This window comes from Girardinichthys multiradiatus, chromosome 22, assembly GCF_021462225.1.
Source record: "Girardinichthys multiradiatus isolate DD_20200921_A chromosome 22, DD_fGirMul_XY1, whole genome shotgun sequence".
NCBI classification, from domain to species: domain Eukaryota; kingdom Metazoa; phylum Chordata; class Actinopteri; order Cyprinodontiformes; family Goodeidae; genus Girardinichthys; species Girardinichthys multiradiatus.
Window position 1 is genome coordinate 21,901,888 of NC_061814.1, and position 14,289 is coordinate 21,916,176.

General features: G+C 36.5%; 1 protein-coding gene across 2 annotated transcripts in view; it reads left to right on the plus strand.

The window, feature by feature from the left end:
* The window catches only part of LOC124859212 (cGMP-dependent protein kinase 1), a 116,405-nt gene that overhangs the window by 60,694 nt on the left and 41,422 nt on the right, over positions 1–14,289 (plus strand). For both annotated transcript variants that reach the window (XM_047351851.1, XM_047351850.1), the window contains exon 4: positions 12,167–12,272. In XM_047351851.1, coding sequence (XP_047207807.1) covers positions 12,167–12,272 — 106 coding nt within the window. The remainder of the gene's footprint in view (positions 1–12,166; positions 12,273–14,289) is intronic.

The following is a 14,289-nucleotide window of genomic DNA, read 5'->3' on the forward strand; positions in this document are numbered from 1 at the left end:
CAAACCAATAGGAGAGCAATTTATATAGAACAAGACAAGTTTTAGATTAATGTTCAGGTACAGTAGAAAGTGGAAGGAAAAGTGGTTTTCCTTTTTTTCCCAACAGTTATCCTTATCGCTCACAGCCCTGCACACTATTTTTATCACACAACTATAGTAAGAAATGCTTGGTAAAGCTTTGGTTATTTTAAATGAAAAAAATCTTTACAGAAAAAGGATCAAATTCAAATTCTCTTAGATTTTTTTTGTATTTTTTACTCATCCTACTTATATAATGTCATTCTTCTCATATACGAATGCATAGAAATATGCCAAACCACTCCTGTTAACACTTCTTACATTTGCAGTTGATCCCATTCCTTGGAGTTTGATTGCCTCTGCATTTTGGTTATGCTTGAACAGTGCACCATTAATTGGATTTATCATTACAATCTAAATCTAATTATTGTGGTTATAGCATTCTTCTCATCATCATTTAATTAAAAAAAATCATGTCACTCTTGCTTCTTCCAAAAAGTCAATTGCACAAGTTCCATTAGCTTTTGGGAAGATTGGATCAATTCTAACAACTTCTGACTTTTTCATTTGACTTTTCCTCAAGCAGCAACATAAGGTTAACATTTATATCTAATGCTTACATTTCTGATGAACTTTGAGATTGATTTATGTGACATTTGGACCTGACTCTCTTGTCCCCAGATGCAATAACCAGTATGTACACTTAACCTTTCAGGCCCATCGCACTAAAGATCCAGTTAAACTTTAATTCTGTTCTATATTTCCATTTATAGACAAGTCCCTGCAACATAGTTACACTTGATTAGCCAACTGTTATTATGGCCATGAGTATCATGTTAAAGGTTGATCTTTTAATGGTGTGTTTAGACCCTTTTTTTCATGGTGAAATGATTATTTTCAACTTAAATTAATTTTGATAACAAAAATTCTGTTTAGATTTATCATGGATTTTCTCTAATCTACACATATTAAAATTACCCCTAATTGAATCTGACTTTGTTCCGGGTCTGCTCCGTCATCTATCGCAAATCATACCCTGCCGCAATTCACACTGGATGCATTTTAGGATCTATTCAGGCATCCGACAGTAGCTCCTTCATCAGTAAATTTTACCTCTATTGAAATTCAGGCATTTGGGCTCCATCATTAATCAAAAATAGATTCAGTCTGTATCTCTGATGGACAATGGAGAAGGGCGCTCCATCATGCCACAACTCCACAGGACCACAGTACCACATTGACTAGAATGGTCTCTATTTGCGACGGGGAGCAAAACACACGGATGACAGAGTCAGTATGAATTAGGGGTTATACATTTAAGCTCTAATACATATTTGCTTAGATGTCCTATAGCAAACAAAAACTTGACGTCATGAGTTTTGTGGTCAGACTTCTGGCAAAATATTGTCTCAATATGTGACCATTCTTCTTGACAGATCCATTTAAATTGTTTCGTTTCCTTCCATGACTCTGCTTTGTAAGCAGAGCCCCTAAATTTTTAGGAATAAGAGGCAGGCATTTAAGAATGTCATTGTAACCCTGTTTTACTAATTCCAAAAAACTAATGTGTGGTGAGATCAGTGTCCTGTTGGAGCACTCAGTTGTGTCCCCGTTTTCACCTTTTTGATCAAGGGTGTCAAAGGTGTGGCCCGTGGGCCCTGACCACAATTCAAGCATGGCGCAAATGTTCCCCTCAGACACAAAAAAAACAGATAAAGATTTCTATTGATGTGATGCCTTGTAAAAAGATGCAGAGAAATACAAATCTTCTTAAAATGTAAGATATTAGTAGATAATAAGTCGAGCACAAAGTATTTATAGCCTAGTGTTTTGCCTTCATTTTAATGTTGTAGTAAATAGGAACCCAAACATCCAGTCACTTTTACTCGAAAGCAGACCTGGGTGCCACCCATTTATTAAGCTTGGCTAAATAAAGCAAGTGTTTTGAAAGAGTAACTTCAAAAATTTTATAGAAAGAGAAAATAAAATGATCTTTTGGAAATTGTAGTTCTGTTTAAATAAGGCAGCGACCATTTTAGATGTTCTTCTATAAAGATTTGCAGAATCCTATTCTACAAAAAATCACTACTTTGTGAATGTAGTTTATTGTTGAACAATTAAAGGAAAAAAATTCACCACGACGTTTGGGCACCACTGAATTAGATGTTGAGATGACGTTCTTTATTATTCCACCCACTGCAATGCACATGTACCACAGTGAAAACAGACCCTTAGCATGCTGCTATCATCACCGTGCCTAACAATTGCTTCACTGTTCTTTGATTTGAAAGCCTCAGATTGATACTTCAAAATGTAGCTCTTGTCACTGTGGCCAAACAGCTCAGACACTCTCTACTCTGGAGGTACACATTTTTGCCAGAAGGTGTTTAGCTTGCTCATTTGGGAATAGCTAAAGTATGCTAACATTAATCCTCTGGATACCCCCAGTCTTAGCTGTATTGAAAAACTGTGGACTGTGTTTAAAAACTGAGTTTGTTTCAAGAAACCAGCCAGTTTATATAAACTGTACCATTTCTGCCAAGAGGAGCTGTCAAACAACCAGCTAGAATTATATCAGAAGCTTGTTAATCGCTACCAAAAGTGTTGGGTTGAAGTTAAGTTGGCAAGGGACATTTAGCCAAATAGTGTCAAAGGTGTAATGCTTATATTTGAGCCTGTATGCATATATTTAAAACATATGGAATAAAGAACATCAACCATAAGTTGTGCTCCCAGTTTTTGTTTAAATTATTCGAGTTTGTTGATCATTTCAGCCTGAAAAACATGGTACAACTGCATCATTAACACCCAAAATATATATGACGTTGACACCCATGAGAGGTGTAGGTAAACTTCTCCCCAGAACTTTAAATAGTGAACTTTCAGTGACAATCTTAAAGGAAATGAATATGATCACAGCTCTGGGACAGTAAAACCAAACTAGTGAAGGTAGGATAACTACCTCAGAAATTGTTTGCAGATTAAATAACATGGTTCTTCTTTAACAGTACACAATGTTTCTCTTGCATAAAATTAGAAATTCAAAACTCAAGATGTTAAAGACTGAAACCTTAAAATAAAATAGATTGTTTACTGCTTTCAACAAATAAAAGCAAAAATGCAATTTCAACACCAATTTTACAGTGCCCTTTCAGGATAATGGAATACTAATTAAATCCCTTGAATTTCAAATGAAGATCTGCTGAAACTGTTGCTCTTTGTGCATTTGAATAAAATGGCTATTGCTATTTTTACACCTTGCCCATATTGCATCAGAGGACATTTTTTATGGGTCAGATTGATGAGCTCAAAAAGCTGCAGCTCCATGATAAAGGAACTGATGGTTGAACTGACAGCTGGAGATTAAGTCTGATTATATGCAAACTTTTGCAAAACAGCTGTATTTGTTGGTTTCTTGTTGTTGCAATTAAAAATTTATAATAAAAATTTTAGCAATGCTTAAGTCGATAATTTTTGCCATTTTTCTTCCCCCAAGGATTTCTGCTGTTCTTAGTAAATGACCTGTCCTGCTTTCTCACGCTCTAAAGAGCTCATGTAGATATAATCAGACTTGGCTGATGTTATTAATGACTTTAGGGGAAAGGAGATTACTTTCTTCCACAAAGCACCCCCCCCCCCCCCCCCCCCACACACACACACACACACACACACACAGCCCTGACAGCTGTATTCCTATGAGACTTTGCAAAACAAAACAGAGTTCACTTCGTGGCTTTGTGTGCAATTGTTTGTTTATGTCAGTTCAGGAAGGAAATAAAAGACTGATGTCGATGTGTTCTTTATAAAGAGAACATGGTGAAAAGACAATAAATAAAAAGCAAGAAGAATTTATACCTAAGCTGTTTCAGATCATCTACAGCAACTATTTAGCAGAATTTAGAACCATTTGAGCCTCAGTAAAATATTTCTGACTGGAAACTTTTATGGTTGATGCTCTCAGTAATCAGAGATGAGAACTGTCTCTCAGAGCCATGTAGCTCCATGTTTTTAATCCACAAGTACAACATGGATCATTCATGTCCAAATATCAACATACCAACCACTCATGTTTATAACTAAATGTAAGATTTTGCTATACATTTTCTTTTCCAGTCAAATGGATAATCTCCATAGTAACACTGTGAAATCAGGTGATGCAGCAAGCATCATTTGACAGCAGATTCTGTGATGAGGAAGTGTTACAGAAATCTATTTTCAGGATGTATAGTTTGCCTGTAATACAGTATGATGTGAAAGTCATTTTTTTTTATATTACAGTTGAAATAAACAGGATCTATTTTTTGTTCAACATGAAAAATAGCAGTTTCATCCATATACCATAATATTTTACCACCAACAAGATATTTCACAAGGGTTTTAGCAACTGACGAATACCCGACTAATAATTTGCTAAGAACTAAGGGATAGTGTATCTCTGAGATCCTATGTCAGATCTTTTTGTCTCTAAAAGACATAATTTTCATGTACTGTAGATCCTTTCTAGATCTAACATTTCCTTCATTCTGTGCTCCAGTTTAACTTGAAATAAAAAGGTGAAAATTTTATATATTGTCTTTCCAGGCAAAAAAAAATAAATACAAAAAAATAATATATAAAGCATGAATGGTGTCAGGAATATGTTATTTACTATCACTAAACTCTATGGCTGTAAACTGTCAGGAGTACAACATAAATAAATAAAAGTGTTCCTATTATATTTATGTGATTTTAGCCATAATTAGATTACAAGAACAAACACACATAGAGCATTTGCATAATAGCCTTATCTTAAACAAAATTACAGTGAGTTATGATTGAACTGAATAAAGGAGTCACTACTTCCTCTGCATTTATCATTTTCCTGCTTCCTTCCTTTCATTTGCAGTGTCTCCTATATTTACAATTGAACACAACATGGGCAGGAAGATGACAATTTTAGCAGTATTAACGTTCGCATTGGATATAATTAATCTTTTACCCATTCTAAGGCAAAACAATGTTTGATTTAGATAAACTTTCAGGAACAGAAGGGAAATACAGTAGATGTTGAACACTTGTTAGCAGGTTGGAGTTAAGATGTAAGTACGTTTTTACATGGAAATACCAAAAGACTCTAGATAGAAAGAAATGGCACAGGTGAATTAACTTCAGTGAGAATTCTGACCTCATATAAATATCTGGTTTAGCTGGAAAGGAAACAAAAAGAGAACCAGAATGAGCACATTGTAGAAAGCCAACAACAACATTCTAGCAATGAAAGATGGAGATCAAGGTGAACAGATACACATGGAAATTAGAACATATGTAATAATGTCTAAACTATATCCAGCGCAGATGAAAAGGTTATGTGTGATAAATAATTCTAAATAATTACTAAATGATTTCCATTTTTTAAAACACTTATATTCAACCACCTGCTTCAGAATCTCTCTGAGGCACCTTATTCCCAGCAAAACGTTTGCATTATTCCATATTTATTATTGAATAAATGTAACTGTCTAAGTCTTGATCACATTTATTTACCCAGTGAAATATGATGGAATCTTGTACAATACTCACATGGATTGACTTATACTCTATGTTTTGCATGCATGGTATCCTTGGAAATTTAGGAAATACTGGTGTTGCACACCTTCATATTTGTTTTGCACAAGCTATGCTGACACAGCTCAACAGGTGCAAACTCTGATGTAATGGCCAGTAACCCTTGAGCACTGATATTTATCTGTACCTTCAACACAAGCTAACTAGCTCCCCGAGTCTCACCGCAATTTAGCCAAGTCCTCAAATAATACGTTTACCTACTGCCGTGCGCTGCTGGCTCCCTACATATATTATTTCCCAGTGCTCTACACTCCCACTTTCTTCCCAAATACTTCCTTGCAAACACTACACATTTGACAATAATGTCTGACTTCCCACACACGTTGCTTCTGGGTCAAATCATGCCTCTCCTCGGACCTATTTCTATACACAAATTTGTTGGGTCTGTGCTTTGAGTTGGGGCAATTTGTCCCCATTTTGCTGATCCCAAAACTCCAAATAACCTTTTTGATTAGAAAATGTGTAACCAGATCCAGTTATAGCTGAAACTAATAACACCCTGGTAAGACTCGAGAAAGAGAAGGAGGAATGCAGTACAGGTCTTTCTCAAAATATTAGCATATTGTGATAAAGCTCATTATTTTCCATACTGTCATGATGAAAATTTAACATTCATATATTTTAGATTCATTGCACACTAACTGAAATATTTCAGGTCTTTTATTGTCTTAATACGGATGATTTTGGCATACAGCTCATGAAAACCCAAAATTCCTATCTCACAAAATTAGCATATTATTAAAAGGGTCTCTAAACGAGCTATGAACCTAATCATCTGAATCAACGAGTTAACTCTAAACACCTGCAAAAGATTCCTGAGGCCTTTAAAACTCCCAGCCTGGTTCATCACTCAAAACCCCAATCATGGGTAAAACTGCCGACCTGACTGCTGTCCAGAAGGCCACTATTGACACCCTCAAGCAAGAGGGTAAGACACAGAAATAAATTTCTGAACGAATAGGCTGTTCCCAGAGTGCAGTATCAAGGCACCTCAGTGGGAAGTCTGTGGGAAGGAAAAAGTGTGGCAGAAAACGTTGCACAACGAGAAGAGGTGACCAGACCCTGAGGAAGATTGTGGAGAAGGGCCGATTCCAGACCTTGGGGGACCTGCGGAAGCAGTGGACTGAGTCTGGAGTAGAAACATCCAGAGCCACCGTGCACAGGCGTGTGCAGGAAATGGGCTACAGGTGCCGCATTCGCCAGACTTGGGCTACAGAGAAGCAGCACTGGACTGTTGCTTAGTGGTCCAAAGTACTTTTTTCGGATGAAAGCAAATTCTGCATGTCATTCAGAAATCAAGGTGCCAGAGTCTGGAGGAAGACTGGGGAGAAAGAAATGCCAAAATGCCAGAAGTCCAGTGTCAAGTACCCACAGTCAGTGATGGTCTGGGGTGCCGTGTCAGCTGCTGGTGTTGGTCCACTGTGTTTTATCAAGGGCAGGGTCAATGCAGCTATCTATCAGGAGATTTTGGAGCACTTCATGCTTCCATCTGCTGAAAAGCTTTATGGAGATGAAGATTTCATTTTTCAGCACGACCTGGCACCTGCTCACAGTGCCAAAACCACTGGTAAATGGTTTACTGACCATGGTATCACTGTGCTCAATTGGCCTGCCAACTCTCCTGACCTGAACCCTTTTAGAGAATCTGTGGGATATTGTGAAGAGAACGTTGAGAGACTCAAGACCCAACACTCTGGATGAGCTAAAGGCCGCTATCGAAGCATCCTGGGCCTCCATAAGACCTCAGCAGTGCCACAGGCTGATTGCCTCCATGCCACGCCGCATTGAAGCAGTCATTTCTGCAAAAGGATTCCTGACCAAGTATTGAGTGCATAACTGTACATGACTATTTGAAGGTTGACGTTTCTTGTATTAAAAACACTTTTCTTTTATTGGTCGGATGAAATATGCTAATTTTGTGAGATAGGAATTTTGGGTTTTCATGAGCTGTATGCCACAATCATCCGAATTAAGACAATAAAAGATCTGAAATATTTCAGTTAGTGTGCAATGAATCTAAAATATATGAATGTTAAATTTTCATCATGACATTATGGAAAATAATGAACTTTATCACAATATGCTAATATTTTGAGAAGGACCTGTATGTGTTTAGACACTGCCAAATGTGTAACCCCACATAACCAGTGGCTTTTAAATTATCTGTGTTTAGTTAAGGACCCAAAGCATTGTGTGTAATTTTACTTATAAAAACATGTTGTTGGAATGCTTGTATGTCTACATAATTCTATCTAAGATTTATGTCTGTGCATGCATGTTATTCATGCTCTTTGTGTCTTAGAATTTCTGCTCCAGGAAAGAGTATCTATCTTAAAGCACTGTCATTTTTTGTAATGAGGGCAGTTCTCATGTGGTTTTGTCTGATTATAATGTTCTGCCGAACTTTGGTCCGCAGATAGTAAGATTCAGGATGTGAATGAGGCAGCAAATTTATAATTAGAGGGTTTATTTAATTTCAGCAATTTGATTCAAAAAGTAAAACTCAACTATAATATAACTTTATTGCACACAGAGTATATTTCTAGTGCTTTTCTGTTATGATTATAGCTCATAGCTAATGGAAACCCTTAATGCAGAACTCAGAAATTACAATATTGCATAAGACCAATGAAAATGATTTTATTATATAAATGTGAGCTTACTAAGAAGTATGTCCAGTATATCCATTATGCATGTACTGTATAGTACAGTCATATATTCAATAATTTAGAATATGCATAGAATAGGTTGTTAATCAGATTAAAGGTACCTTTGTACTGATATTAACCATACTTTACATTAAGCCCAAATTTCTCTATTAAAAATATCTTTTTTCATTGGCCTGATGTAATATTCTGATCTTAAATTTTGTGTTTTGAATACTTGTAAGTGGAAAATCATCACAATTAACAGCTAAAAAACATAATCTGTAAGTAATTGTGCTATATAATGTGTTTCATTTACTGAATTGAGTTACTGAAATAAATTAACTTTTCAGTAATATTCTAATTTATTAATTGGGCCTGTATATGCACTCTGTACTTGGTCATGGCTCCTTTTGCAAGAATTTCAGCATTAGTGCAGCTTGGCATAGAGGTGATCAGCCTGTGGCAAACTAGGCTCCTCTAAGGGGAGCCTAGTTTGCTTTAATAGTGGCAATCAGTTTGTCTACATTGTTGGGATGACTCTAATCTTCCTCTTGGCAAAGCTCCATAGATCCTCTATAGGTTTTAGGTCAGGAATGTTTTGTGGCCAATCAAGCACCATGATACCATGGTATTAAGGCAGATAATGCTACTTTTGGCAGTAAGGTCAGGTGAAGGACAAAATCATCCGCTATGACTATGCTTACTTTGGGTTTGATAAAACACAGTGGACCAACACCAGCAGATGACATGGCTCCTCAAATCATCGCTGAGTGTAGAAACGTCACACTGGAGCTCAAGAAACCTGGATTCTGTGTCTCTCCACTCTTCATCCAGACTTTGGGCACTTGAATCTTCTCCAATCTCATCAGCCAGTTTTGCTTCCAAATCCTCTTTAGATTGTAGTTATCCCTTTTGCTCCAACAACTTTTTCTATCACACCTTTTCCTTCCACTTTCTATTAATATGCATGGACATAGCTCTCTTTGCACAGCCAGCTTCTCTGACAATTTTGTTTTCTGGGTTACCCTTCTTGTAGTTGTTGTCAACAAATGTCTTTTGGGCAATTATCAACTCATCAGTCATTCCCCATAACTAGCAGGTCTATGGTAAAATTCCTTTCTTTTAATGTGGTCTTCTGTAATATTGTAATTTACTGATAAAACAAAGGTTGCCGTTTTCATTAGATGCAAGCCACAGTTATCCAAAGTACCTTAACATAAATGCTTGCAATATTGTATATTCCATTTCATATCACATGTGTTTCACTTTTTGATCTGAATTATTCAAATAAAATAACTTTTTTTTTATGCATTTGTGTATGCCAGTACCTTGCCTTTGGTTCCCCCGATTCAACTGTGCAGTGATCGGATGAGGTGGAGGTTCCATTGTGAAAGTATTTCATATACCTAACCCTATGCAAGTGTGGGTTTATGTATAGCCTTTTCTAAGATTTAATTGAAAAACGTTTTTTATTTTTAACACATTATATACTAAAAGGAAAACCTACATGTGAAATACTATTATAAATTAATGGGTTCGGCATGTGTACAGCATGTTTAATGCCAGACACACTCTCTTTTGAAGTATTGTATTGTAAAACAATCCACTGCTTCTCTATCTCCTGCATGATGACTTCAATCTAACAGCCAGCAAGAGAAAAATAATCCCTCTTAATCAATATAACCCAAAGGCTATGAGAAAGAAAAGTGATTTTTATCGTTAAATGTGTGAGAAATTTCACACCTGGAGGATGAGATACGATGCAACAACACTCAGACAAAATAAAAAGTAGTCTGTAATATCAACAATTTTTTTTTGCAATATAACCTATTGTCCTTGTGCCCATTTGTACCCCTGGGGTATTCAATATTCTTTGGTGGATTAGTTCATAAATTCATTTCACTTTATTGCTCACCCACTGTTGAGCAGGTTCACAATTGAGGTACTGAAGCTGAAATAAGAGCCTTTTTTCACAGAAGATGATGCTTATATACTAATGTTGATAATTTATAATAAATAATAAGATGAAGCACTGAAATCTGACACCTTTAAATCAGCTAAATTAATATTAAATTTTTACATTTTGTTATTGAGGTTCTGCCTCAACAAGCCAATCTCTTCTTTAAAATATGATTGAATTCAGATAAAACAAAAAACGACATTCAGCTGTGGGTTAGAGGTCCACTGCTTTGATGAAACTCCACACGGCCTAGCTTTCAATTGAGGCTGAACGTTACGCCAGCGATCTGCTCAGGTGAAACATTTTCTAATCACAAATGATCACAAATGAGGATTCAAAAGAAAGAACAGCTGCCATGGCTTAAAATTTCAAAAAGAGTCATAAAAACTGAGTTTTTTACAAATCTATGCCTGCGTCAGTCAGCAACAGATGAAAAGATGAAAAGTGGATGAGATTCTGACAGCATTTTTACTAGATGTTCTGCAAAGATTAAGGTTTAGTACTGTTTAACGTTTATGTAAGGGAGTATTAGGTATTCACAAATACAGTAAACAGTTAAAGCCGTAAACTAATATATGGTCCCTGTTCCTAGATGGGTTCCTTGCTATACAAAAACAGAAAGAATATTAGACAAACTTTATAATGTGAATAAAAAACAGAATAAAAATATATCACCCATTATTGAACATAATGCCAGTCGGAGTTCAATGTTACTTATGCTTGGGGGAATTACAAGTTAACCCTCCTAACAGAACAGGCTGTTTCTCGCAGAGAAGTTTCATACAAAGCCACCTTACAGTTTCCGCTGGATGCTTCAAGATCTACAGAACCACATGACCCTAAAAGGATGCAAAAGGTCACTGAGCAACTGAGGACTTGGAAGTTTGAGAACTTAAAGTTCATCATATTCAGTTTCTTAGGATCAAGACAGTGATTTGATCTGATGGGCATCCTGTCCACAATCTTAACCGCTTGATTGTATCTCCTTATTAGTGACTTCTTTGTTGTAGTTACTACCGGTGACCAAGAGGTTGCAAATTAATTTAAACAAATCTAACATGACACTAAAATATTTTACTTGTGAGGCTTGTTGCATATTGATCTTTAGATTTTTATTTTCTTTCACCTGGCCTGTCGTGGCATTCATGCATAGAGTCTAAAAACCACAAACAATCAAATGCTGTTGCTTCCCTGTAAAGGAAACAACAAGTTTTAAAGCATTAGATTATCTGACCAACTAGTCCTAAAATGCTGCAGAAAATGTGACATAATTTGAATAAGAAAACAACTCACCTTAACATCCATCTTTGTATAAAGGTCTGTACTGTTCTGCTTCTGCCTCAGGGCCGGCACAGACTGCAATGAGTTTGCAAACAATTTTAAAATGGTACAGAAGAACTTTAAAGGGACAGTGATTGTTAACCTTAATTCACTTTCTGTCACACATTTTGATAATTACTCATAGAACAAAGCGTAATTCACCAACTCAGGGACTTAAACTAATAAAAATGAAATTCTCGAGTCAAATCCATGACCCCGAACCAATTAAAATGTTGTAGCATTACTTGAAGCAAGCTGTAACACCAATTAACTCCCAGCTGCTGAGTAAAAAAAATAATTGTTCAGAGTAGCTTCTTTTTGTGCCAGAATTATGGCAAGATAAAACACATTTTACACACTACGATTGAACTCCAAGGTTAACACCTACGGGGAGTGGTTTCAGTCTTCTTACTTTAAACTATTAACACTATCTTTGATTTCTCTCCTTTCTTAAGAGCACAGGATATCCACTACTTTCATCTTGTAAATGCATCAAACATAGCGCTCTTCCACACCATGCATTATGCATAAACTGTACATACCTTTGTGTTATTCTGGTTCCCAGAGGACATAAATTGTCTTTCATGGCCTTGTCTGTGTGTGGTCTTCTTTCCAGCTTTAACAAATGTGAAGCTGTGGGCCATCGACCGACAATGCTTTCAGACGATCATGATGAGGACGGGGCTCATTAAACACACGGAGTATATGGAGTTTCTGAAAAGGTGAGCAACCACAGCGTATTGTCTCACAGTGACAGGAAATGGTCTGAATAGGTCTTTGATCTGGAATTCAATGAATGAATTAACAAAATGAAACAGGATAGTGTGTGTGAGCTGTCTGTCAAACACTTTGTAATTCTTAATTTTCTTTGTAAAAACTAAGATTACTGACTTTGGGGACAGCATCATTTGACCATATAAAAAGCATCTTTCTTCTAGAACTCCAGTGTTCTTATCTCTAAAAGAAGCGTCAAAGCAGAAACCAGTTTTCTAAAGAGGAACTTATTATCATTTAAAAAGGTTTTGGAGCATGAAGTATGAGATAAAAGAAGTAGGCATCAAAGGACAGACGCACAATTAGTTTACAAATCAATTATATACCTGCTTTTTCTTTTCAGATTTGATTCGCTTTGATTTTCAAGCTAATTATGGTAATTAGGTACTACTCAAATTGTTTTTTTTACCTCATTTATACACACTGCTGCTCATATTTGTTCACATCTTGCAAATCATAACAGCACTTAGTCTCTAATAATCTTAGTAAGTGAGGTGTAGGCGCAAGACAAGTGAAAAGACACAGTACACATTAAAATGGCTTGAGGGCTCTTTTTTAACATTGCAAACAATGCTATGATGTCTGTAGCCCACAAAACTGGTCTTTTGCTGTTTAGTTTTTCCTTACATGCAACATTTACAGCAAACTAACATTTAGCTTTTAGTTAAATCAGTTCTTCCTAAATGTATACTCTAATTTATGTAAGCCTGTCAACTTTTGGCATTCTGAGTGCACTCATTTTTTCACACAGGGAGCTATTTCTGTAATCTTAAAAAACACAGACCTTCAAACATTGAAAACAAATACCATGGGATAAATTCACAGAGCTAGTTGCGCACTTCAAACCTGCAAAAACCAGAGTTTCAATGTCTGTTAAAATTTGATTGTAAAATAGTGCTGTTCAGCAAATAGTATCTGTCTGCACTGAGACAGTTTGCCCAAACTTGGGCATTATGCGTTTAGGTCCAAATACGCAAATACTGATTTATGTTTATGCAAATTAGATCCAGAGCAAACATGTCTGCATTCTTAGAGTCCATGTTTTGCAATATGCAAATTAAATTAAAAAAACTGTAATTTTGATGCAGAGAAAGAAACTTGAAAAAATGTCAACAAAAACAAAGCAGAGGTGTCACAGAAGGAGTAATTAATGCTATCTTCTAGTGATGCATGCTGTAATTTAGAATATAATCATTATGACTGTAGACCATTCCAACAGATACTGGCTTCACAAGCAGAGGTTAATGAACAGAACTCAAAAACAGGAACTCTGTAAATGAGACTTTTTCATATTGTGCATCCCACATCACTGAGAATGAGTGGAGACCCAAAGGAAGAAATTAAAATAACAGAATGTGATCACAGCCATGATAACACAAGTGTTTCCTTTTTCTCAAATTAGTGCACTATATATTTTTTTTAGAGTACATGAATATTTTTACCATCTGAGGTTTCATCCATCTGTTTATTGTCTGTACTAGCTTACCCTTGCAGGGTGGGTGTGAGTGTGTGTGTTTGTGTGTGTGTTTTATTTTGGGGAGGGGGGCTGAGTGCTATCTCAAGTAAGTATTGGACAAGAGACAGGGTTCACGCTGGACAGCTCACAGTCCATTACAGGGCAGCACAGAGACACACAGAAAGAATAACCATGCATGCACACAATCATACTAAGGTTTACCTAACAGTCATGCTTTTGAACTGTGGGAGGGAGGCAGAGTTCCTGGAGAGAACTCATGCATGTACAAGGAAAACAAGTAAACTCCATGCAGAGAGACCACAGGCCAGGATTCATTCCCAGGATCTTCTTGCTGCAAAGCAACTGTGCTAGGAACTGCACCAATAATATATTTGAACTTAATTTATTTGCCGGTGCCCTGCCGGTTTTAGATGTGTCAGTATACAATTGGTTGAATTACCTGTGTGAAATGGCTGCAATACCTCCTTGGCAGGTCACCTGGCTCTGCA